The 24552-nt window shown below is 50.4% G+C and overlaps 1 protein-coding gene across 1 annotated transcript in view; it reads left to right on the top strand.

Annotated features, from left to right (window-relative positions):
* The window catches only part of Nos2 (nitric oxide synthase 2), a 35623-nt gene extending 11362 nt beyond the window's left edge, over nt 1–24261 (top strand). The window contains exons 6-26 of the mRNA XM_051179842.1: nt 375–466; nt 1788–1929; nt 2025–2164; nt 3911–4085; nt 4177–4278; nt 8175–8369; nt 8765–8847; nt 9148–9292; nt 9378–9482; nt 10773–10822; nt 11128–11302; nt 12017–12149; nt 13188–13266; nt 14491–14672; nt 15676–15839; nt 17289–17496; nt 18760–18847; nt 19277–19398; nt 20463–20611; nt 21559–21753; nt 23929–24261. Coding sequence (XP_051035799.1) covers nt 375–466; nt 1788–1929; nt 2025–2164; nt 3911–4085; nt 4177–4278; nt 8175–8369; nt 8765–8847; nt 9148–9292; nt 9378–9482; nt 10773–10822; nt 11128–11302; nt 12017–12149; nt 13188–13266; nt 14491–14672; nt 15676–15839; nt 17289–17496; nt 18760–18847; nt 19277–19398; nt 20463–20611; nt 21559–21753; nt 23929–24027 — 2823 coding nt within the window. The 3' untranslated portion in view covers nt 24028–24261. The remainder of the gene's footprint in view (nt 1–374; nt 467–1787; nt 1930–2024; nt 2165–3910; nt 4086–4176; nt 4279–8174; nt 8370–8764; nt 8848–9147; nt 9293–9377; nt 9483–10772; nt 10823–11127; nt 11303–12016; nt 12150–13187; nt 13267–14490; nt 14673–15675; nt 15840–17288; nt 17497–18759; nt 18848–19276; nt 19399–20462; nt 20612–21558; nt 21754–23928) is intronic.
* The last annotated feature ends 291 nt before the right edge of the window (nt 24262–24552 follow it).

Here is a 24552-nt window from a genome sequence, read left to right as displayed (position 1 = left end):
GGAGGGTCAGTTTTTGTTGGGTCCTATTGAGTGTACTTGGACTGAGAAAATCCAGGAGACTCAACGATGGCACACACTCCCGTGGCAAAGATCCAGGCTGGGACTGTGGGGACCCTGCCTTTTGGTGCCTTAAAGCCAGATACACTTGGGGATTTGGTTTTACTGGGGCCTTCTGAGTGGGATTCTCTGTTCCCCATCTCAAGTGCAGCGGTGAGTAGGGCAGCTTAGAGACGAGTGCTGCTGATGCAGAAGGGAGGGTATGACCATCTGTGTTTGCTGGGTGATGGTGTGCAGGCTGCCCTCTTTCCCTGGGAACTTTCAATCAGCCCTAAGTCTCTGTCTTCCATGGTGTGGTCTTGGTGGGCTGTATGCAGGTCTTCGATGCCCGGAGCTGTAGCACTGCCCAGGACATGTTCCATCATATCTGCAGACATCTGCTTTATTCCACCAACAACGGCAACATCAGGTGAGACACGTTTCCAGTTGTGCTGGGCCCACCCTGCCAGTCTCAGACAGCAGAGGCCAGAGGGCTTACTGGAGAAGCCTCTGGCTCCAGAAGAAACTAGGGAGAGACAAAGGAATAAGGCTTAGCTCTGGAATGGTGACAGCAACCTCTTTCCCATTAGCCTCTGTCACAGGCCCAGCCTTTTCCCCTTCTAACTTAGAACCCTGAGGCAGTTACACCTTTAAGAAACCACTTCTAGCAGGCCATGGTGACACATGCCTGTTATCTAAGCACTTGGAAAAGTGGAGGCAGGAGGACAGAGAATTCAAAGTCATCCTTACCTACATAGCACGTGCAAGGCTAGCCTAGGCTCCATGTGTTCCTGCCTCAAAAACAAAACAAAACAAAAACAAAGGGAAAAAAATCTTCTTAGCTGGGCATGGTGGTACATATCTGTAATCTCAGCAGTGGGTAGACTGAGACAGGAGGATTGCCATGAGTTTCAGACCAGTCTGGGCCACATAGACAGACCTTGTCTTGTTTTAAAAAGAGCTCACTCAGGAGGCAGCGGCATGGGGATCTTTGTGAGTTTGAGGCTAGTCTAGTCTATATAGTGAGTTCCAGGACAGCCAGGGCTACTTAGTGAGACCCTATCATCTTGAATACAAAAAACAAATAAAAGGTCCTCCTGCCCTGTTTGGGAAGGAGACACTGATTTCCTGGCTATACTTTTGCTGTGGTGTCTTTCTTAGATGTGAAAGTCACATTGGCATTGATGTTCCTTCTCTCTCTCTCTCTCTCTCTCTCTCTCTCTCTCTCTCTATCTCTCTCTCTCTTTCTCTCTCTCTCTTTCTCTCTCTCTCTCTCTCTCTCTCTCTCTCTCTCACACACACACACACACACACAGGAGGACTGAACAGCACTCAATCTGTCATTCATTCATTTTTGTGTCTGGCAAACACTTGATACATACCTAATGGGGGACTAGGACAGGGACCAAGGAAAAGGAGGTGGCAGGGTGAGATGCAGAGGTGACTGAGACCCCAGAGTGCAGCTCCAGCTAACTGCAAACCTATGACTGCCTAGCAGCCACTACCTGAGAGAAGAGAAGCATCAGCAGTGAAAGCCAGAGGTGTGGAAGGGACACGAGGCTCCCTAGAGTGGCGGTCTCCTCCTTGGTCCTAAGGAATAGAGAGGAACTGGTTCATTGTCAGGGGTTGATCTCAGTCTGATTGGGGTACAGGGACTACAGAGTGGGGAGAGTGGAGGGGGGCTGTCTGGGAGCCTGTTCTACCCCAGCCATGGACAGTTGGTAAACTGCAATATCCTTGCCCTGGGGAAGGTCGGCCATCACTGTGTTCCCCCAGCGGAGTGACGGAAAGCATGACTTCCGGATCTGGAATTCGCAGCTCATCAGGTACGCTGGCTACCAGATGCCCGACGGCACCATCAGAGGGGACCCTGCTAGCTTGGAGTTCACCCAGGTACCTGTCCAACCTCTGATGGGTCCCTCTGGGCGGGAACCCAGGACAGATGCTTGCCTGGGCCTGCAGACTTAATGCTTTCCTCTCTCCTCCAGTTGTGCATCGACCTGGGCTGGAAGCCTCGTTATGGCCGCTTCGATGTGCTGCCTCTGATTCTGCAGGCTGATGGCCAAGATCCAGAGGTCTTTGAAATCCCTCCTAACCTTGTATTGGAGGTGCCCATGGAGCATCCCAAGTAAGCCACCAAGGGTACTATAGGTTATGCGCATGTATCCCTCCTCAGGAGCTGCTTCTCCTGCATGAAAGGCCAGCCTTCAGCTGTACTCAGAGGATAGATGTTGCAAAGCTTGTTTACCCTCTGCAGCAGCCTTGCTCTTTCTAGCCTCAGCCTTATGAGGAGCCACTGATGGGAAGCAGCAGTCTAGCTGACAGGGTCCTGGGAGCCTGGGAGTCAGTGCCCCGAGGAGAGCCCTTGAGCGGCTAAGCCTTTTGCACTCCTCCCAACACTTGGTTTTGTTTTTCAAGACAGGGCTTCTCTGTGTAGCCCTGGCTGCCTTGGAACTCACTCTGTAGACCAGGCTGGCCTTGAACTCAGAGATCGTCCTGCTTCTTTGTCCCAAGTGCTGGGATTAAAGGCGTGCACCCCCACTGCCCAGCTCTCCCAACACTCCCAACACTTTAATTTTTTTTCTTTCATTTATTCAGTGTGTGTGCATGAATGTGTATGTGAATGCATGTGATTGTATGTGTGGTACATGTGCATGTTTGTGCGTATGTGATTTGTGTGTGTGTGATATGTTTGTATATGGTATGTGTAGTGTGTTTATATTTGTGTGTGACTTGTTTGTGTGTATGGTGTGTGTGTGTAAAATATGTGTGGTCGTTTATGTGGTCTGTGTTTATGTTTTATGTGTGTATGTGTGGTGTGCTTAAGAACAAAATGGATTGAACCTCTGCAAAATCCCTCCATATATGGAGATTTACCACCTAGCTGGCCCTGGGCTGGCTGTCTTGTCCCTTGAATACTCTGAACAAGACCTTGCCTCAGGGCCTACACTGCTTCCTCTGCCTGATATGCCCTTTCCTCTAATTGTCCAAGGCTCAAGTCTTCTTGTCAAAAAGTGTTCCCCATACTATCACTACTGCCCCTGAGAAGCTTTGCCTGACTGCCCACCTTCAATTTAACATCACACTTTGTTTTCCCTTTTCTTATTGGTGTATTGGTTCACCTCTCGGTGGTCTGCAGTCTAGATGCTGGACTGTAACTTCTTCAGGAATAGAATCTTGCTCTTCATCAGTATATCCCTCTGGCTACAAGGTGCAGGGCACATAGTAGGTGCTTAGTTATAGATGTTTGTGGAGTGACTATCCAATGAATGATATTATGTTTGTGAGTTTGATGCTATTGGCTCTATGTTGATGGGGATATAGAGGCTCAGAGAGGTTAAAAGCGCCCTAGTCATTGCTAAGGCAGAACTTGAGCCCCATCTGTCTGATGTCAGAGTCCTTAGCTGGAGTCTTAGTCTTTAGCCTGGCATATACCTGATCCATTTGCATGAATGCCTGAATAAAGAGATGTCTTATTTAATGAATGACTCCTAGTGTGCCCTGATTATCGGTCCTGGTGGGGTGACTGATGTCAGCTCTGAAAGAGGACTTAGTGCTGATGATATGGCTCAGTTGAGCATGCTTGCTTAGCATGGTTGAAGCCCCTGTTTTGATCCTAGTACTACATAAACTGGGTTTGTGATGCATGCTTGTAATTCTAGCACTTGGGGGATAGGAGTCTCGAGAATTAGAAGTTCAAGGCCATCCTCAGCTACATAAAATCAAGGCCAGTCTGGGATATGAGACCCTGTTGCAAAAAAACAGAGACAAGGGATTTCTTTGGTTGACTCTTACTGAATGAATTATTTTTTTGACTGAGTGGAGCAGACAAAGAAAAAGACCCTTACTGCAGCTGGCTCTCTCTCCCTGCCAGGTACGACTGGTTTCAGGAGCTCGGGCTGAAGTGGTATGCTTTGCCTGCCGTAGCCAACATGCTGCTGGAGGTGGGTGGCCTTGAATTCCCAGCCTGCCCCTTCAATGGTTGGTACATGGGCACGGAGATTGGCGTTCGAGACTTCTGTGACACACAGCGCTACAACATCCTGGAGGTGACAAGGGCTCCCAGCTGGGCCAGTTGGAGGGGCAGGCTGCTGGGTGTGTCCCCAAAGCTGCCTCACTCTCATCACTTGGCTTCTATAGGAAGTGGGCAGAAGGATGGGCCTGGAGACCCACACACTGGCCTCCCTGTGGAAAGACCGGGCTGTCACGGAGATCAACGTGGCCGTGCTCCATAGTTTCCAGGTATGCTGGGCATCTTGCGGATGGGTAGAGGCTTTGGAAGAAGGTCGTTTGACCCAGCTACTTATTTATCTGTTTCTTGATATCCCCTTGCAGCATGGTTCATTCACGCATGCATGCATTCATGCTTCCTACATTCATGCTGCTCTAACCCTGGCATCTCCTTTCCTCCCCAGCCTGCACTTGAGCACTGTGTGTGGCTCTGCTTCCATTGCTCAAGGGTGTCACTTAGAGGCTGCTCCTCCCTGCTGCACCATTCCCATAGAGCACAAATAGGCAGTGCCAGCTTCAGGCTGAAGGACAGGAGTGAACAGCTAGCCAACAGTCCCTGCCAGCCCCTGGGCTCCCTCTCATTTCCCTGCCCCTGTTACAGCCAGCAAGGCCCGTCTCCTCCTCCTGCGTCTTCCTCAGCCATTGCAGCCTGGCTTCTGTCTCCCCAGGTTATCTGAAATCCTACCACAGGACCTTAGCACTTCTAAGTCCGTGCCACCGTGTGTGTGTGTGTGTGTGTGTGTGTGTGTGTGTAAAGTCAGAGGAGAATCTGTTCCATGTTTCACGCTGTGGGTCCAAGGATTCAAACTCAGCTTGGCAGGAGGCACCTTTACTCCTTGCGGCCATCCTGCTGCGCCCCACCCCGCCCCATTTTTCCTTCCTCGTAGAATCTCCTTTCTATAAACCATCCCTTGGCCATCTCCTTCCATTCTTGTAACCCTCAGCTGCCTGTCTCCTTGAAGAACTCTTCCTGGACCATGCCACCTTGGGTGGTGCTCGCCCCCGTGGTCCCACCCCTTTTCCTTCTACTTCTTTTAACTTTGCTCAGGTAGTTTCCAGCATCAGGTCATAGGTCAACCTCTATCTTTCTTTGTTGTTTCTTCCCTCCACTGGAAATGTGAGCTGCTGGGTATCCCTGGGGCTGGGATCTTGACTGACTTCCCTGTTACACTGCTAGTCTAGCTCATGGCATAGAATGGGAACTTAAGGAATGGCTGGACCAATGGATGTGAGCCCCATCCTCACGAGCAGGGCCACTCATGCTTCCCTGTACAAGGGTCAACACAGCAATTGGTTCCTGTGTGGGATGAGCCTGCACTTTGCTGTCCCTCCTCAGCTTTGTTCCTGTGCACTGGGGACAGGGATCTGGGGACGGTAGCCAGGCATGATGGAGCATGCCTGTAAGTCCAGCATTTAGGAGGCCGAAGGAGGGTGGTGAATTCAAGGCCAGGCTGGGAAACTCCAGGAGTTATTTCTCAAAGAGCGCAACAAACAAACAAACAAAATGGGGATAGTACTTCCCTCACCAAATCATTGCTGGATTAACTGACAATTTACAAGGCACATTTGGCAGCTCTGTTGGCCCCCAGGGGCACTCGTGGTACACGGATGGTGTATCTATGCTTGTTGGAGCCATCATCTGTTCCATTGAACCTGTTCAGACATCCAAGGGCACTGTATGTGTGCACAGAAAGCCCCTGGCTCACTATGGCACCACTGGATGTGAAGGCACTATGAATTCAGAGCTACTCTACTTGGGGTTTTAAAAATCTTTTTAACCTTTTACTATTATATGTATTTTTTAAATTTTATTTTATGTATATGGATGTTTTGCCTGCATGTATGCCTGGGCACCACATGTGTGCAGTGTCTGGCCAGAAGAGGGCATCAGACCCTTGGGACTGGAGTTACAGACAGTTGTGAGCTGCCATGTGGGTGCTGGGAATTGAACTCAGGACCTCTGTAAGAACAGCCAGTGCTCTTAACCTCTGAGCCATCTCTACAGCTCCCTACTTGGGTTTGTTGTTGTTTGATTTTTACAGTACTGGAGAATAACTCTGAGATCTTGATTTCTCTCCAGTCCCCTTTTTACTTTTTATTTTGAGGCAAGGTTACCCAGGCTAGCCTTGAATCACTCTGTTGTCTAGGCAGGCCTTAAACTTGTGCAAGCCTCGAGAATGTCTTGTTTACAGACACGTACAGCTAACCATGTAAGGATTTTGAATTTTGATCTTTCCTGGACTAATGATGGTAGCTGGGTGGTCTTTTAAAGCTGGGCAGCAGAAGCAAACGAAAAGGGCTAGCAGCTGACACTCAGTGTTCTGTATGGTCAAGCTAAGATGGCTGGCAGACAAGGTGCTTTTTTAAAAAAGATTTGAGATGGAGTCTCATGTATCCCAGGCTGGCTTCAAACTCACTATGTAACTTCTGATCTTCTTGCATCCACCTCCAGAGTGGTGGGATTACAGGGTCAGCTGCCCAAGTTATTTGGTTTTTAATGTGGCACTAGGGACTGAACCCAGGGCTTGGTGCATGGTAGGCAGCTGAGTTACACCCCAGTGTCCATTCGGTGTATTCTTTTGTTGTTGCTGTTTTGTTTTGTTTTTGTTTTTTTCAAGACAGGGTTTCTCTGTGTAGCTTTGTAGACCAGGCTGGCCTCAAACTCACAGATATCCTCCTGCCTCTGCCTCCCAAGTGCTGGGATTAAAGGCATGCACCACCACCACCTGCCTCAGTGTATTCTTGGCTGAGGATATTTTCATCTTGAGACGGGCCCACCAGCACAGAGGCCTATCATGAGGCAAGCAGCAGCTGTATGCGAGTTTGAAGTGTGGCTTGACTCAAGAGCCAAGTATTGAGCCTTGGCTCATACAGCATACTGCCCCAGCAATGACCTCGCTTGGCCAACTCAAATCCATCTCTCAAGACTTGCCCTCTCTTTGCAGCTGTCCTGACTCCCATCTCTCCCTGGGCCTATCCCTGGCACTAGGCTTTTTCTGTTGTCCCTCCCAAGTAGCCTTTGCTCACCTCCATCATAAATCCCACCAGGCCTTATGGAAATGGCTGACTCCTTCAGCCTCCCCAAAAGGCTTGCTGTTTACTGGCAGTGCGTGGAGCCTTGTGCCGTCTCTCCTTTGCCTATAGCCTTTCATAGTACCCGGCGGCCGGGCAGGAACAGATAACACCCACTGAGAGCATATAATTTTCATATTCTTTCAACAACCTCACAGTGTAGGATACAGGAAGTGCTGCCTTCCATTTCACAGATGAGGAAACTGAGACTTGTCAAGGTTAAGAAACTTGTAGCTCGAAGTCACGTGGCTAATGAGAGGACAGAGTTTTGACCACTATGTTAAACATATTTCTCTTTCAAAATTTTTTAAACATTTCTTTACTTAGTGTGGAGGTTAGAGAACAACTTTCCTTCCACTGTGGGGGTTCCTGGGATGGGACTCAGATCTGGCTCAATGACAAAACCCTTACCCACTTACCCATCTCCACAGCCATAAATACATTTCTCTTGGTTTAATGGATCCCCAGACTTTGGGGACGCAGCTGCTTTTATTGGATCACTCCAGGCTACCTGAGTGGCTTGTTTCCCCTACATTCTGGTCCTCTCTGTTCCCACAAGTGACCAAGGTAGTCTTGTGTTTGCTTATTGTGGAGACAGAATCTCTGGTAGCATAGGCTAGCCTAGAGCTCCCTATGTAGCTGCAGATGACTTTGAACTCCTGGGCCTCTGCTTGTACCACTGGAGTGCTGAGATTATAGTCATACTGTAGGGCTTGGAACATGCCAGGCAAGCACTCCACCAATGCCAGGCAAGCACTCCATCAAGTGAGCCGCCTTTGACTTCATGTTTTCTTTCCCTGAAACAAGGTGGTGTTGTGTGAGTGGCCCACTTCTGAGGTTTGGTGTTTGCTGGCAATGCATGAAGTTTCTAGCTGCTCGTAAAGGGTATGAGGGGAAGCTATCGTGTGACTGAGGCTGCCTGTCATGTGAGAGGCTGTGATGATGGCCTAGGTCTCTAAGTCTGTGTGTCGCATAGAGCGCCCTCTTTCCAATGCAGCCACTCGCCAACTCTGCTCTGCTGCCCTTATCTCAGCCCACTCCATCTTCTCCTTCAGAAGCAGAATGTGACCATCATGGACCACCACACAGCCTCAGAGTCCTTCATGAAGCACATGCAGAATGAGTACCGGGCCCGAGGAGGCTGCCCTGCAGACTGGATTTGGCTGGTCCCTCCGATGTCTGGGAGCATCACCCCTGTGTTCCACCAGGAGATGCTGAACTATGTTCTATCTCCATTCTACTACTATCAGGTCAGGGAGAAACCTCCCCACCTTCTCCCTATTGCAGCTCAGCTGTGGAGACTATGTACTGTGACTACCTGGGGTAGCACAAGCCAGCTGAGGGCTACCTTGTCCTCTGTAAGGTGCCCAGATGAGACTGTACATTATCTAGTGTACCCAATAAAGAGATACTGAAAGCAGGTGTGCCTCTACCTTCTGGAACATTATCAAAGAAAACCAAGTGCCCACTGCTTTGTGGCTCTATGTGGGGCACAGAAGGTGCTATTCTGAGCTTTTGTTGAGGATGGTGATGTGGGTGTGTGTGATGGGCTTCCATGAGTGCTATAGAGGTCCTCTGCCTCTCCAGCATCCCCCAGCCTGAGCCCAGCCATCCCTCACCATCATATCTTCCTTCTTTCCTGCAGGTTGATCCATGGAAGACCCACATCTGGCAGGATGGGAAACTGAGGCCGAGGAGGAGAGAGATCCGATTCAGAGTCTTGGTGAAGTACGTGGAAGTGGGCAGAGTTGCTGTCTGTGCTGCCCCTGTGTCCACCATGAAAGGCAGGGCATATGGAGAATGTTCTTTATAGTGTTGGCACCCAGAACTCTAGACACTGATTCTGAGACTCATTTGTTTGTATTGTTCTGAACTTCCCAAAGGGACTGAGTCAGGGTGTACAGGGGCCACCATCAAGCAGTGAGAAGTGGAGGATGTTCCTCCTCACCACCCCTGGTGCTGTCCCTGTTCTATTCTCTTCTGGAAGCTGACTCAGCACAGCATCTGTCCATCTGTACATCCCCACAGAGCGGTGCTCTTTGCTTCCATGTTGATGCGGAAGGTCATGGCTTCCCGAGTCAGAGCCACAATACTCTTTGCCACTGAGACAGGGAAGTCTGAAGTGCTAGCCCGGGACCTGGCCGCCTTGTTCAGCTATGCCTTCAATACCAAGGTACACAATTAGGTGGAAGGAGTCTGGGGTGAGTGCAGAGGGCCTCCTGGGAGCTGAGGGCTGATGTTCCCTGTGTGCCACACAGGTTGTCTGCATGAGCCAGTACAAGGCAAGCACCTTGGAGGACGAGCAACTACTGCTGGTGGTGACGAGCACGTTTGGGAATGGAGACTGCCCCAGCAATGGGCAGGTGGGTGGTCCTGGTCATTTAGGGGAAAGAGAGGTTTGGGGACCAAGAAAAGGGTCCAGGGGACGCAGGATGACCTGAAGATGGCATTGGGGGTAAGCACTCACTCAGACCACTCTGGGTCCGTCTTGTGCCGCTTTCCCAATGGCACCAATGCCTTCTTGTGAATTGACCAGCCTTTGTTTGTATTTTTAGATATTTGAGGGTGCTAACTTTATTACATTTATTATTTATTTTGTGTGTATGTGTGTGTGCGCGTGCATAAGTGTCACAGCTTGCATGTGGAGGAACTTGCAGGAGGCTATTCTCAGCTTCCACAATGTGGGTCCCTTAGGTTCTCCGGCTTGGTGGCACTTTTACCTGCTGAGCTATCACAGCAGCCACAATGCACCTTCTTGTAAAATTCAGAAATTCTTATTTAACTGGGCATAATGATGCACACTTGTAATCCTAGCACTTGAGAGGTAGAGGCAGGAGGATTTGGGCTCGGCCTGGATGTCATAGGAAATTTCATCTCAAATTCCTCTTCAACAAGAATTCACATTTAGGGGCTGAAGAGATGACTCAGCAGTAAGAGCACCTGCTGCATGTCCAAAGGACCACAGTTCATTCCCACCCCCCTGCATCAGGTGGCTCACGACCTCCTGTAACCTCAGCTCCAGGGGAACCCAACACTGTCTTCTGGCCTCCCTCAGTTCCCACATTCATGTACTCAGACACAAATCTCTCTTTAAAAAGAATTCAAAGGTGAAGGTAAAATGGGCCCAAAGTATGAATTTTGTCTAGCCAGCCTCACCCAGGCCTGCTTGGCCTTGTGTTTTGAGCAGAGGCAAGAATGAGTGAGATCCTAAGGCTTGGTCAGCACCGATTGGAGCTTGTCTCTCTAGTGCTTGGAAGGAAGAAAAGGCCATTGAAAATCTTCATGAGAAGAGATTACAGAAGGCATTGTTTCCCACAGTGTGATGGTCCCTAAACTGCCGCCTTAAACCAAAGTTAGTTTAGAGAATACATTGTTCCTGCCAAGTTCTAAGCAAGAAAGGAGGTTCATTTTCTTTTTGAGGGGGCCTGTGCCCTTCTGGAACTAAATGGTGACACGTCTGGGTCTCCCACTGGGGGGGAAGGCCCATGTGAGTTGTTTCAACTGGGTGGGTGGGGCAATCTGGACTTGTCCAGTGGCTTGCCCCATGGACCTGGGCTCGTTGTGGCCAGTGTTTAAATGAACCACCATGGGGGGAAGGCAAGCAGTGGTTTTGTGGATCCTGGCTTGTGAACTCTGGTTCCTTGTCTTTGTAGACTCTGAAGAAAGCTCTGTTCATGCTGAGAGAGCTCACCCACACCTTCAGGTGAGGCACTATCCCACAGTCCTGCCTTCTGAGCCCTTGGGATCTGGGTGTACACATGATGTCTTCTCAGAGATGTCCAAGAGCAGAGTCCTGGTCTGAGGTTTGTCTTTTAAGTGAGTTGAAGATCAAGACACAGAAACCAGGTCCCTCTTGCAGGTCTGCAGGCCAAGAGGGCATTAATCACATGACCAAGGAAGGGCAGATTGTGGTGTGACCCAATGTGCATGGGAGAGTAGAGCTGTCCCTGCAGACCATGGCCACTACTGCCAAACATCCTGAGTGTCCATATGTGTCCTCCGTGGCAGGTATGCCGTGTTTGGCCTTGGCTCCAGCATGTACCCTCAGTTCTGTGCCTTTGCTCATGACATCGACCAGAAACTGTCCCAGCTGGGAGCCTCTCAGCTTGCCCTGACAGGAGAAGGAGACGAACTCAGCGGGCAAGAGGATGCCTTCCGCAGCTGGGCTGTGCAAACTTTCCAGGTCAGTTCCCAGGCAGACAGGATGTAATTCGTTCACTCCAAACACATGACTTCCCAGGGACCATGACCTCTGCCAAGTGTAAACTAGGGCTAAGGGCCTGATATCTCGGGTCAAAGGGGCTCTCCCGAACCCCCATTCCACCAAAAAGAGTGCCACTCTTGGCGTGTTGCTCCAGGTGGGAGGTGGCTTATCAACTCTCTGTCCTGAACTTGTGGCTTAGGGCTTTGCTAGTTGGCCACCTCTTAACAGTGGGGGGGGGGGGTCTCGCTTCAGTCTCCCAGCTCTACAGAGGTAGGGACAGAGACCATACTGCTGACCTCTTATGACCCGGATGTTATCTCCTCAAATCTTTATTTTTGTGACTCTGCCCTGCTGATGGAGGGAACTTATCTCTGAAGGGAAGGGACAGCAATTGGAAACCTTGAAGATTTGGTTCCAAGTCTTGGGCTTCCTCCATGAGGTTTTCTGTCAGGATAGGGAAGCCCTGGACCTCCCTGTCTGTGTGGGAAGAGGTTAAGAGTATGATGGCAGCTTTAATATTCATTATAATAGCAATGACCACTGAGTACCAAGCCTGAGCTTGGGCTTCTCTGAGCTCCTTATGTCCCCATCAAACGACACACTTAGGAGTTTTGGGATGCATCCATTCAGTATTTGACCTGTGGTGAAGGGTGGTGATGGTGATGATGAATGTTACTCTGCTTAACTTCCCAGGCAGCCTGTGAGACATTTGATGTCCGAAGCAAACATCACATTCGGATCCCGAAATGCTACACTTCCAACGTAGTCTGGGAGCCACAGCAATACAGGCTTACCCAGAGCCCAGAGCCCTTAGTCCTCAACAAAGGTACCAGCCCCTCTGCACCCTACTGATCTTTTCTTCCCAGGTTGAGACTATCTGAGCCCTGAACCAGTAGTCAAGGAACTAACCATGGTCTTCTGAGCAAAGACTGTCAGCTGGAACTGCCAGGTGTCTGTCTCCCTGGCTACAGCTATAGTTCCTGTTGGTACAGGGAGGGCTTCAGACTCTGAGGAAAAGCATGTCAGAAAGAAGCCAGCCTCAAGAGAGTGGTGGTGAGAGCAGGGAGCCAGCATCAGAGGGAGGGTGGTGTGGGCAACTCTTCCAGGCACTGTACCGGCCTCCTGCCACTTGGCCTGTGACAAATCCAGAGAAGTTACAGCTCAAGGAGATGAATCGGGTGGTAGCTTGTGGGGGCAGGGGGTTGGAGTCAGCCTTCCAAAGGGAACCACATGCCATGAAGAAGGCTTCTGGGGACGACTCAAGGCAGCAGTCAGTGGCTCAGCTCTGTCCATCCTGGGTGACAAACTCAGTCCCCGGAGTCCAGACATCATAAAGGTATCTGCACGTTAGGACCTGTGTAGCTTTACCTCTGCTGTGGTCTGTGAATCCCAAATCCCTAAACCACATAGGTGCCCTGAGACTGTGTATTTTAACATCTAAACTGAATCTCCCGGTACTTCCCAACCTCAAAGCCACTGTTCATCTGGGATCTTGCGTCCCCTCACCCCCTCCCCTTTTTGGGTATGTGGAGGCAGGTAGCTGAGATAGGGTCTCATGTAGCCTAGACTGGTCTAAATGAGTGACCAAGAGTGGCCTTGGACTCCTCATCTTCCTCCCTCCACCTCCAGTGTGGGCATCACAGACTTGTGTCACCATATCCAGCCAGGCCCAGGGTCTTTCTTTACTGTGATCCAAAAATAGTGGAGAAGGGAAACCTAACAGTCCAGCCTCAGAACAGCAAACGCAGGGGTAGCCTGCAGGGATAATCCACTCAGCATACAGGGCTTCCCCCACCATAGCACAGGGGCTTCCCCACTGCCCCACAGCACAGGAGCCCCATGCCAACCATCTCTGTCTACCCAGCTCTCAGCAGTATACATGCCAAGAATGTGTTTACCATGAGGCTGAAATCCCAGCAGAATCTGCAGAGTGGGAAGTCCAGGTAAGGATGGGCAGGGATGCCTGGCTGGTGGATGGGTAGGGATGCCTGGATGGTGGATGGGTAGGGATGTCTGGCTGGTGGATTGGCAAGATACTGGGCTGGTGGATGGGTAGGGATGCCTGGCTGGTGGATGGGCAGGGATGCCTGGCTGGTAGATGGGCAGGGTACTGGGCTGGTGGATGGGCAGGGATGCCTGGCTGATGGATGGGCAGGGATGCCTGGCTGGTGGATGGGCAGGGATGCCTGGCTGATGGATGGGCAGGGATGCCTGGCTGGTGGATGGGCAGGATACTGGGCTGGTGGATGGGCAGGGATGCCTGGCTGGTGGATTGGCAGGATACTGGGCTGGTGGATGGGCAGGGATGCCTGGCTGATGGACTGGCAGGGTACTGGGCTGGTGGATGGGCAGGGATGCCTGGCTGGTGGATTGGCAGGATACTGGGCTGGTGGATGGGCAGGGATGCCTGGCTGGTGGATTGGCAGGATACTGGGCTGGTGGATGGGTAGGGATACCTGGCTGGTGGATGGGCAGGGTACTAGGCTGGTGGGCAGGGTACTGGGCTGGCATTCCAAGACTGCTTTGGGATGAATAAAGGCCCAGAGCAAGTCAGTCAGTACATGGGAAGTGGGGATGTGCCTGCTAAGGATGCCGTCTTCGGGACCAGCTTCTCTGATAGTCCTTGGCACCTCTACCTTTGCCCAGTTTGGGAACCAGGTGTCTGCCTTACTGGCTTTTCTTCCTCTTTGAACTCTCACTAAAGGGAGTGACCAGACCATTTGAGTCTTCAGACCTTTTGTGAGAATATTTGAGGATGGAAATCTCCCAGCCAGGTAGATGAGGGTCAGGGGTGATATGTAGATTGTATCCGTGTTGGTCTTCCTCTCCCTCACTCCTGTCTACTGGGGAAACTGTCCTCGGTTCTAATGAGAACAGGATTTATTCTGGAGACAGGAAAAAGCTACTTCTATTGCCCACACACCCTGGGTGAGATGATTCTTGTAGTAGAGTTGTGGCCAAGGCCTCTGAGCTTGGTCCTCTGCTAGGGAGAGCTGTGGCCAAACTCCTTTGGGAGACTGTGGAGCTCTGAGGGTCCCCAACTTGGGGGAGGTCCTGCCACAATCTTTGGCTGGTGACCAAGGCTGGAGGAAGCCAGCAGGAAGGTGGCAGAAAATCACCTATCCTGGGGAAGCTGGCAGTTACCTAGGGCTCCTTTTTCTCTGTAGCCGGACCACCCTCCTCGTCCAACTTTCCTTCGAGGACAGGCAAGGCCCCAGCTACCTCCCTGGGGAACACCTTGGGATTTTCCCAGGTAACCAGGTGGCCTTGGTCCAGGGAATCTTGGAGCGAGTTGTGGATTGTCCTTCACCCCAACAAACCGTGTGCCTGGAGGTGCTGGATGAGAGCGGTGAGTCCCAGGCCCCTAGAAAAACCTGCTCTCCCATCCCTCACTCCCAACCCTGAGGACTGGGACGGTCTGTCCTGGTGTACTCCAGCTCCAGCTTATGGGAGAAACTCCCTGGTCTCCACTGGTAGTGAAGCCTCCATGAGTATGCCCCTGCCTCAGAGGATGCATCAGAGAAGCAAAATGTGGCAGTGTTCACTACCACCTGGGGGGAAAGTGTTCACTACCACCCTGGAGAAAGTGAGTCAGCCTGAATCTCATTGACAAGAGACTTGAGGCATCCTTGGGGTTTTGAGGATGCAGATGTGGTCCAGATGAGATGCTACTAATAATATAATCTTTTTCTCTAGAAGGAAGTGAGGGGAGAGGAGAAAAATAGAAATAATATGCTTACATGCAGCAAACACCTGTGGACCAGGCACCATGCCAACCATTTAATCTCCCAAGTGTGGTTTCCCCCATTGCCGGTGCCAGCTCAGCCTTTGTCATCATATCTGGTTCTCAAAGAAACAGCCAGGGGCCACAGGGTGCAGACACTGAACTGGGAAGTGGGGAGCTGGTTTGAACTGGGGTCTGCTGGCTCCAGATCGTGCTGTGACTGCTCTGCAAGCTCTCTCTTGGGACCCCTGAAGCCTGGCCACCTCGATTTATCCACCCAGAGCCTCTTGATTCAATACCCTAGGGGAATGTAGCCATAAACCTTTCTCTAAATGAGCAACTAGCCTCTGGGGCTTAGTCACTATGAGTTTGTCATTCACTTGAGGGTGTCAGAGACACAACTAGGGGCCACAGAGAGATGTGGTTAGTTTGTCAGGACAATGACAATATGGATAGCCACGTGCGAGCAATTTATCAGCCTGCCCTGTCCAGCACTAATGCCTGATCTTTGCTCTTTCTGGGACCAAGATGTCACATTCTTCTCGTCCTTGAAGCTGGAGGTTAGGAGTCTTCTAAGAGACCCAAATTGGGCCTTTGCCCATCCTGACACCTCCCTCCTTCCATTCAGGCAGCTACTGGGTCAAGGACAAGAGGCTGCCCCCCTGCTCGCTCAGCCAAGCCCTCACTTACTTCCTGGACATCACTACCCCTCCCACCCAGCTGCAGCTCCATAAATTAGCCCGCCTGGCCACAGATGAGGCTGAAAGGCAGAGGCTGGAGGCCCTGTGTCAGGTGAGGATCTTACTGGTGGGTGAGGCAGGAGCATTTCCTAGAGTGGAGGGATCTCTGAGACCATCCTCCCGAGTCCCTACTGTGACTTGTCCATGTCTGGTGAGGGCTGGAATCCTCTGCTGCCCATCTCTATTTCACAGTAGTACCAAATGAACGAGTTTCTCTGGGAGTCAGTATGATGTGCCCTATATTTTTGATGACAGAAGCAACTTAAGGAAAAGAGGTCCAGTCCATCATAGTGGGGAGGCATGAGGGTGGGTGGTTGGTCACTTCACTTCCAGAGAGAGGAAGCAGAGAAAGGTGGATGCAGATATCCCACTCACTTTCTCCTTTTCATTTAGTCTGGGGCCTCAACCCATGGGAATTCCTGGTGGGCTTTTCCCAGTTAAACCTCTAGAAATGCACACACAGAGGTGTGTTTCCATGGTGATCCTAAATCCAGTCCCGTTCACAGGGAAACGTAGTCAACACACAGACAAAGTGCACTTCCCTGGACTGTGCCCCGTGGAGGGGCAGCTCCATGGGTGGCTTTTGTCTTCCCAAATGTGCAACAAACTTAACAGTGGGTCAATGGATGTGTTGGCAGGTGGGGAGCTGAGTTTGTGAGCTAGTGAAGTGACACAGTTGTCTGTGTCAGAGGCACCGGACCCATTACTACCACCTCAACAGCCCTGTGTGAAAGCTGTACCAACCTCACTCCACAAGGACTAAGGCTAATCTAGGAGGGACATCTAGACATGATTTGAACACAGATATAACTGGTTCCAAATTATAGTAGAATAAGGAAGTGAGCTGAGCTGGGCATGGTGGTACATGCCTATGATCCCAGCACTCAGGCTGCTGAAGCAGGAGGATAGTGAATTAGAGACCAGTCAGGGCCAACAAAAGCATTCAAGGCCAATCTGGGTTATATAGCAAGACTGACCACACCTCCACTCCCTCCCCCAAAGAAAGCAGGCATTGAGCCCTGCCCATGAGGTGCTAATATTGGGGAGGTTTTTAAGTTTTGATTTTTGTTGCTTGGTCTTGGTTTTGTTTTTGTCCTTGTTTTATTGGCATTAGGGCAAGTGCTCTACCACTGAGACAAATTCCCAACTCTCCTCTTATTTTTTATTCTGGGGCAGGGTCTCAGCTAAGTTAGCCAGGCTAGCCCTCAATTCAGTCTGTGGCTCAGATCTTGAGCTTAGATTCCTCCTACCCAAGCCTTCTGACTATCGTGGGTTGCAGTACTGCCTCACCACCATCTTTATCCTACCCATAATATATTTCTAAGCATATACTGACTGCCCCAGGACCTTACTTCCTCTCCCAAGATAGTGGCCTCAGCACCCTGGACAGCAACAGTCATTGCCCATGTTTGTTGAGTGAATGGATGAATACTGGATGGAATAGCTTCTTCCCCTACACATGGCAGGTCCCCCAACCTCTCACATTGCTCTTGGCTTCCAGCCTTCAGAATACAATGATTGGAAGTTCAGAAACAACCCCACGTTCCTGGAGGTGCTGGAAGAGTTCCCGTCGCTGCACGTGCCGGCTGCCTTCCTGCTGTCACAGCTCCCTACTCTGAAGCCCCGCTACTACTCCATCAGCTCCTCCCAGGACCACACCCCATCAGAGGTCCACCTCACTGTGGCTGTGGTCACCTATCGGACCCAAGGTGAGTCAGGCAGACTCTGATGTCATCTGCACCTGTTACTTCCAGGGCAGCTGTGCTAGATTGTTTTCTGTTGCGGTGACAGACAGGCACTATGGCCACCTCCGCTACAAGTTAAGAGGGGAAAGGGTTTGTTTAGCTTATCGGTTCCAGTCTGCCATTAAGGGAAACCAAAGCATGAGCTTGAAGCAGAAGCCATGGAGGGATGTTGCTTACTGGCTTGTTCCCTCTGGCTTGCTCAATTACCTTCTTTATACAACTAAGGGCCACCTGCCCAGGGACAGCATGACCCATCGTGGGCTAGACTGTCCTCCATCAATTAGAAATCAAGAAAATGCCCCCACAGACATGCCTATGCGCCAGTCTGGCAATTCCTCAATTGCGGGTCCCTCTTCCTGGATGTGTCAAGTTGATGGCCAAGATTAACCGCCCTGGCAGCCATTTAACACCTTGGAGCTTTGGTCTCTATCTGCTACATGGTGCTGTGACAGCCGCCTGCAAGAGTTACCAGGAGTGTGGGAAGCTGTGTAGGGCACATTTTCAGTGTGAAGCTCACCCCTTTGTTTACCATCCATAACTGTGGGAGATGACTTCCATGTGCACTTTACAGGGGAGGAAAAAGAGGCATGGAGTGGTTAACCCACTTGTTTTGAGTCACCCTGTTAATAACTGGAGATCAGAGACAGGGAGTCTAGGGAGTCTAGCTCTGAATCTAAGTGCTGGACTGCTGCTCCAGTCTCTGACTGTTGAATAGGCTCAGATGTGAAGAGCCTTGAACTCTCGGGGAACCCAGTTATTCCTGACCATCCTAATGATGCAGCCCAGTACAGGGAGCTTTTGTATGGATTGTTCTCTCTGATGATGCTCTGTCCCATGATGCTCTCATTCTGTGATGGCCATGTCCTACCTTCATGCTGGGGGCCACGCTACTGTTATGAATCTTAATGTTACTATCTGATATACAACCACTATGACAGAGTCATTTGACCCTTGGAGGGGTTGTAACTCACAGGTTGAGAACCACTGCTCTAGATTAAGAGTGAGGGACCCGAGCATGGACCTGAGCCCACCATGACTTTAGTCACCTGCAACTACAAAGGGAGAAATTACTCATCAGGTTCCTTTCAGCTTTCCCTGCTCTGTGTGGAGAGTCAGGAGAGAAGGTAACTCATTAGGAACTAGGCACCCAAGGGGGCTTAGCAGTGTAGGAAGAGAACCCAGCTCAGTTTCATGAAGGCCATGGTTAGGTCTATGCTGTCCTTGCAGATGGTCAGGGTCCACTGCACCATGGTGTCTGCAGCACTTGGTTAAGTAGCCTGAAGCCCCAGGACCCGGTGCCCTGCTTTGTGCGAAGGTAAGCACACACCCAGGGCCCTTTGGAGCCCCGGGGGTTCTGCCCCCGGGGGTTCTGCAGTATAAGGGAAGGGTTTAGGAATGAGTGCTCCCCTTGGCCCATAAAGGTTGGGAGGGGTGGTCATTCTGGATCTCCTCATTTTCCATTTGGCCACAAGATATAGTGAAGTCCATGGAAAGGACAATAGTGATGTCTGTGGTGGGGTCCAGAGTACAGTGAAACTGGCCCTTTTACCAGAGGACTGGAGTGTGGGGAGAGCCCATGCCTGGGCAGGGAGGATAAAGCTCTGCACAGAGCTTGGGAATTGATGTTTCCCTCCATCCCTGACGGTACCACCCTACCAGGTGCTTAGCTCCCCGCCCTATCCTGCATGTGCTTCTGGTTAGGGTGTCTGAAGACTGAGGTCTCCTTCTTTCTGTTTCTTTGCAGTGTCAGTGGCTTCCAGCTCCCCGAAGACCCCTCCCTCCCTTGCATCCTCATTGGGCCCGGCACGGGTATCGCTCCCTTCCGCAGTTTCTGGCAACAGCGACTCCATGACTTCCAGCACAGAGGTACAGGAACAGAGCATGCTGGTCACCACGCACATCTAATTATTACCCCGTACTCCATAAGTAGGCACACAGTTTTGGAGGGTTTGTGTGGTGCCCACTTCATGTCTCCTCCGTGTTTCCTTGATTTTTTAAAAATGTATTTAGAGGGGCGTGTGTCTGGATGCACATGTGGAGGTCTGAGGTCAACTTGCTTCTCCTCTTCCACAGTGTAGGTTGAAGGGGTCAAACTCAATTTGTCAGGCTCAATGGCAAACATTGCTGCCTGCTGAGCCATCTCACCAGCCCGTTTTGCTGGGGTTTGGTTTAGGTTTTTTGTTTGTTTAATGCTGGCCTTGTCTTTGGAGTAACCACATAGAATGAGCTTGTGAAGAGGTCTTCAAAGCTAAGAGATGGAAGGAATAGATTTTAGATAGAGACGTTTTCCTTTCATTTGAGAGATAGCCCCAAAGACAGGACATCTCTATGCCTGGAACCCTCCGAAGGAGGCTGGTGTAGAACCTTTAGCAATGTTTGACACTTAAGACTGTGAACGTGAATTCCGGCGCAGTCAAGAGCATTCAGGAGCTTGTTTGGGATGCCCTGGGCACCCGAGGCCTTACCACCTGTATTTGATGCAGCAACTGTGTCAGGAGAAATGATTTTCACAAAATAAGGCCACACAGAGAATTTCTGATGTTTCATGAAAAGAATGCCCTTAGCATGTTACACACACACACACACACACACACACACACACACACACACACACACACACCTGGGGCAGGGTCTTGCTCCCTGGACAAGGCTGGCCTTGATTTGCAGCAATTCTCCTGCCCCTACTTCCCAAGTACTGACCATAGTGATATTTTAAAAGGAAAAGGTAAAATTAAAATGCAATATGACAAGTAAAAGAAAAATCTATGTGTTGGCATACTCATAACTGATACTGAACCATGTTCTTGAAGAGTGCCTCTATTAATATAAGATGGGGATACCAGATAAGAACTTACATGTTGGGTGCCTGGTGGTCATGTGTCACCCTCTGGTGGCCTTGTTGGTAACTGCAAACTTCTGGGTCTTCCAAGGGCTCCAAGGAGGCCGTATGACTTTGCTGTTTGGGTGCCGGCACCCAGAGGAGGATCACCTCTATCGAGAAGAGATGCAGGAGATGGCCCACAAAGGAGTGCTTCACCAGGTGCATACAGCCTACTCCCGGCTGCCAGGCAAGCCCAAGGTAAGTGCAGCCACCCAGCAAGCCCGCAGTATGCATGATGGCCATTGCCTGAGCTACACAGTCCTCCCTCTCTGAGCCTTTGGTCTCCTCTACCCCTAAGTGGAAACAGTTGCACAGACTCACGTGATATGAAGAGATAGGATGAGAAGATCAAGCCCAGAATGGTTTGAGAATCACACTGTAGCTTAATCTCCCCAATGCAGCCAGCTGTAAGCTGGGATGCAGAGCTGTGCAGGGAGATGTCTTTTGTTTTTTGTTTTTGTTTTTGTTTTTCGAGACAGGGTTTCTCTGTGGCTTTGGAGCCTGTCCTGGAACTTTCTCTGTAGACCAGACTGGCCTCAAACTCAGAGATCTGCCTGCCTCTGCCTCCTGAGTGCTGGGATTAAAGGTATGAGCCACCAATGCCCAGCTTCAGGGAGATGTCTTGAACAAGTTGACTTTGTGCTCAGCTCAGCAAGACTGGAATGAGGAGCTGATCCCACCAGTGCCCTCAAGTGGGTCCTGTGCTCCAGGGGCATGAGCACTCAGTATAGACTCAGCTCAGAACCTTGTTACTGGAAGGCCCCTTGGATCCAATTGCTGGACCAATGGCCATCTTCTGTAAGAAAAGGGCGGAATCCTGACTGACTCCAGGACTTTCTTTATAAATGGGGAGCCCTAAATCAGAGTTGGGACTGCTACATGCTGGGAAGCCCCTTCTTCCAGGGTATAGACAGGCAGATCTCAGAGCTCTGGGTAGGGTCATTAGCTTGATGGAGCATCTCTGAAGTGTGGTGAACTCAGGGAAGATCTGTGGGTTCCATTGGCCAGGATTGGATAGGGTACTTGTGTATCCTGAGCTGAGGTCCTGACAAGCCCTCAATATCACCCTCCTCTCACCCCCCATGGCCAGTGTGCCTGACAGGGACGTCAGCATCCAGAGATCATCCCATGTCCTCTGCTTTTAGGTCTACGTACAAGACATCCTACAGAAGCAGCTAGCCAACGAGGTACTCAGCGTGCTCCATGGGGAGCAGGGCCACCTCTATGTTTGTGGAGATGTGCGCATGGCTCGGGATGTGGCTACCACCTTGAAGAAGCTGGTGGCCACCAAGCTGAACTTGAGCGAGGAGCAGGTTGAGGACTATTTCTTCCAGCTCAAGGTACAGAAACTGGGGTGAGACCCCAGAGAAGGGTGTAGGCGAAGATCACATGTCATTGGATCATTGGAATCAGGGCCAGAACAGCAGAACTGGGGGTGTCCTGAGACCCTCTATATTATTGCAGAAACCTGGGGAGCACTGACTGGCTGAGCTCCTGGAGGCGGGACTTCCCGTTTGGGCCCCTGGAGGCAGGACTTCCTGTTTCACACTAGTGGCCTGGTAGCTGAGAAGTCCAGGTGGTGTGCTCCTTTTCTCTATCCCTGGGATCAGAGTAGCAGGCTCTGCTCCCCCCCCCCCACCCCTGCAGAAAGTACCCATAGGGCAAAGCAGAGCTGTGGACACCAGGTCTGGGAGACCTGTCCCCTACTGGCTATGGGAAACATACACTTATTTACAGCAGGCTGCTGGCTAGATGCCCTCATGCTTCAGGACTCTTGGTAGCAGGGCTTGCCTAGATCCAGGTACTCACCAAGCACTATCCTGTGACATTTCCTTCTGCCCTTCTAAGGGCGTTATGAAGGGAGAATGGCAGTTACCCCATTTTGTTGAGGAGTGAGTGTGAGCGCCCAGGTTCATGGCCTCTCTCCCCCTTTCCTTCTCTCTGTTCCCAAACCTGTCCTTAAGGCTTACACTAGCACCTTGTATGTGTTAGAGATTAAAAAGCAGTTAACAAAACAAGTAAAAATAATTGACCTGGGTCATGATGGTGTGTACCTGCAATCCCAGCACTAGGGTGACAGGCAGGAGGATCAGGTGTTCAAGATCATCTCTTGGTTACACAGTCAGTTCAGGGCCAGCCTGGGCTACATGAGAGCCTGTCTCAAAAACAAACAAACAAAAAGCTTACATTCTGGCAGGGTTGATGAAAACAAACGCTTAGACTGTACACGGCTTCCAGTGAGAATTAAGCAAAAGAGTGGCTCAGGGGTTTGTATCATTTTAATGAAGATGTTTGCAGAAGGGGGTTACTGGGAGGTAAAAATACCTGGAGAAGGTAAGGTAGAAGCCTTGTGCATACATGAGACAGGGGTCTAGACAAAGGTCCTGGGGTACAGATTATTCTGTCACGTGATGACCAGCAAGGACATCATGGATGCTTCCCAAAATGTGTTCAGTGTGTATCACCTGTGTTCCTGGATTGTTGACATCAAAAGGGTTATAAGCAGGTGGGGCAGAGGCACTGCATACCTGTAAACCCCAAGGCTTTGGGGAAGCCGAGGCAGGAGAGTGATTAGTGCAAGTCAGTATGGGGTATCTAGGGCTGCAGAGATGGCTCTACAGTTAAAACTATATACTGTTCTTGCTGAGGACAACCTGCATGTAACTTCAGTTCCAGGGGGTCTGATACCCTCTTCTGGCACTCTTGTACACACACACACACACACATACACACATACACGCACACACACATACACACATACACGCACACACACATACACACACACTCGAAAATAGAATTGTAGCCAAACATGGTGGCACATGGACACTTTTAATTCTGCACTCAGGAGTCAGAAGCAGGAAATTATATATGTGTGTGTGTACATATATATTATTAATATACATGTATGTGTGTACATATATATTAATTTAAAAAGGGAAAACAAGAGCTGGAGGTGTAGCTCAGTCCTTGCCTAGCATATGAGAGGCCCCTTCTGCCCTTCCTTGATCTTTAGCCCCAAGGAAAAACAGACCCTAAGGTCAGATCATTTGGAACACATGTCCAGGTCCACAAAAAGCAAAGGTGGCTTTACTGTAAGATTTCTCAAAAAAAAAAAAAAAAAAAAAAAGACAAAAAGAGATTTCTCAGAGCCGTCAGCTGCTGCTCTGTGCTCTGACTTCAAGACCTTAGTAGGAAAGGGAGGCATGCACAGCTGCCCCACACATGCTGATCTCAAAGCATAGTGTGGGTGAACACTAGGCAGGTAGTGGGACTGCCATCCATGTATGAAGCTTGGGAAGAGGCTGAGGTGGGCCACACGCAGTGCCGAGGAGAAGCTAAACCTAGGTGTGATGGCAGTGAGCCAGGCAAGCAGGAAGGCACGGGGCTATGGTGAGTGCCTGCGTCACCAGGAAGCTAGCTGTTGCAGCCCTGGGGTTTTATGCAGCCTAGACATGGGAACTAAGGGGTGGCTGCTCCTGCAGAGTTGACCCCTTGGCCTCTGTTTCCCTTCATAGAACCAGAAACGTTATCATGAAGATATCTTTGGCGCAGTTTTCTCTTATGGGCCGAGAAAGGGCAGCGCATTGGAGCAGTCCACAAGCACAAGGCTCTAGGAGTCACAGCTTCTGGCACAGACTTGAGCGATGGACTCAACTTCCCAGCTGGTCAGAGGCCTGAACGAGACAGAACTTCGATTTTACCCAAACCCCTCATGTCACAATCCCTCCTCCCCAATGCACCCTACCAGGTAGCATTGTGGGCTACTTGAATCTCTCCTTCCCTCTCTCTTCCTCCCTCTTCTCATCCTTCCTTCCCCTCTCCTGCTTCCCTGGACCCTTCGAGCAGAAAAAAAAAAAAAAAAAAAAAAAAAAAAAATGAACCTCCTGATTGAAGCACTCTGTATGGCCACCAGGAGGCCCCATGCCACCGCTCTAATATTTAGTGGCATCATGTACAGTTATTTATACTTTGTATTTAAGAAACCAAATACCTTTGTCTATAACCAAGGATGTCTTGGGCCTTCCCTGTATCATTTCTCGATGAAAATATTGATTATGAAATGCATTTTATTTTTAATCACCATGTGTGATTGAGTTTTGTAGTGAAAGCATTCTCAAATAATGTATGGGTTAGGGTTG

This window comes from Phodopus roborovskii, unplaced genomic scaffold (genome assembly GCF_943737965.1).
Source record: "Phodopus roborovskii unplaced genomic scaffold, PHOROB, whole genome shotgun sequence".
Classification (NCBI taxonomy): domain Eukaryota; kingdom Metazoa; phylum Chordata; class Mammalia; order Rodentia; family Cricetidae; genus Phodopus; species Phodopus roborovskii.
Note: the sequence above shows the minus strand (reverse complement) of the source record. Positions and strands in the feature narration are given on the sequence as shown.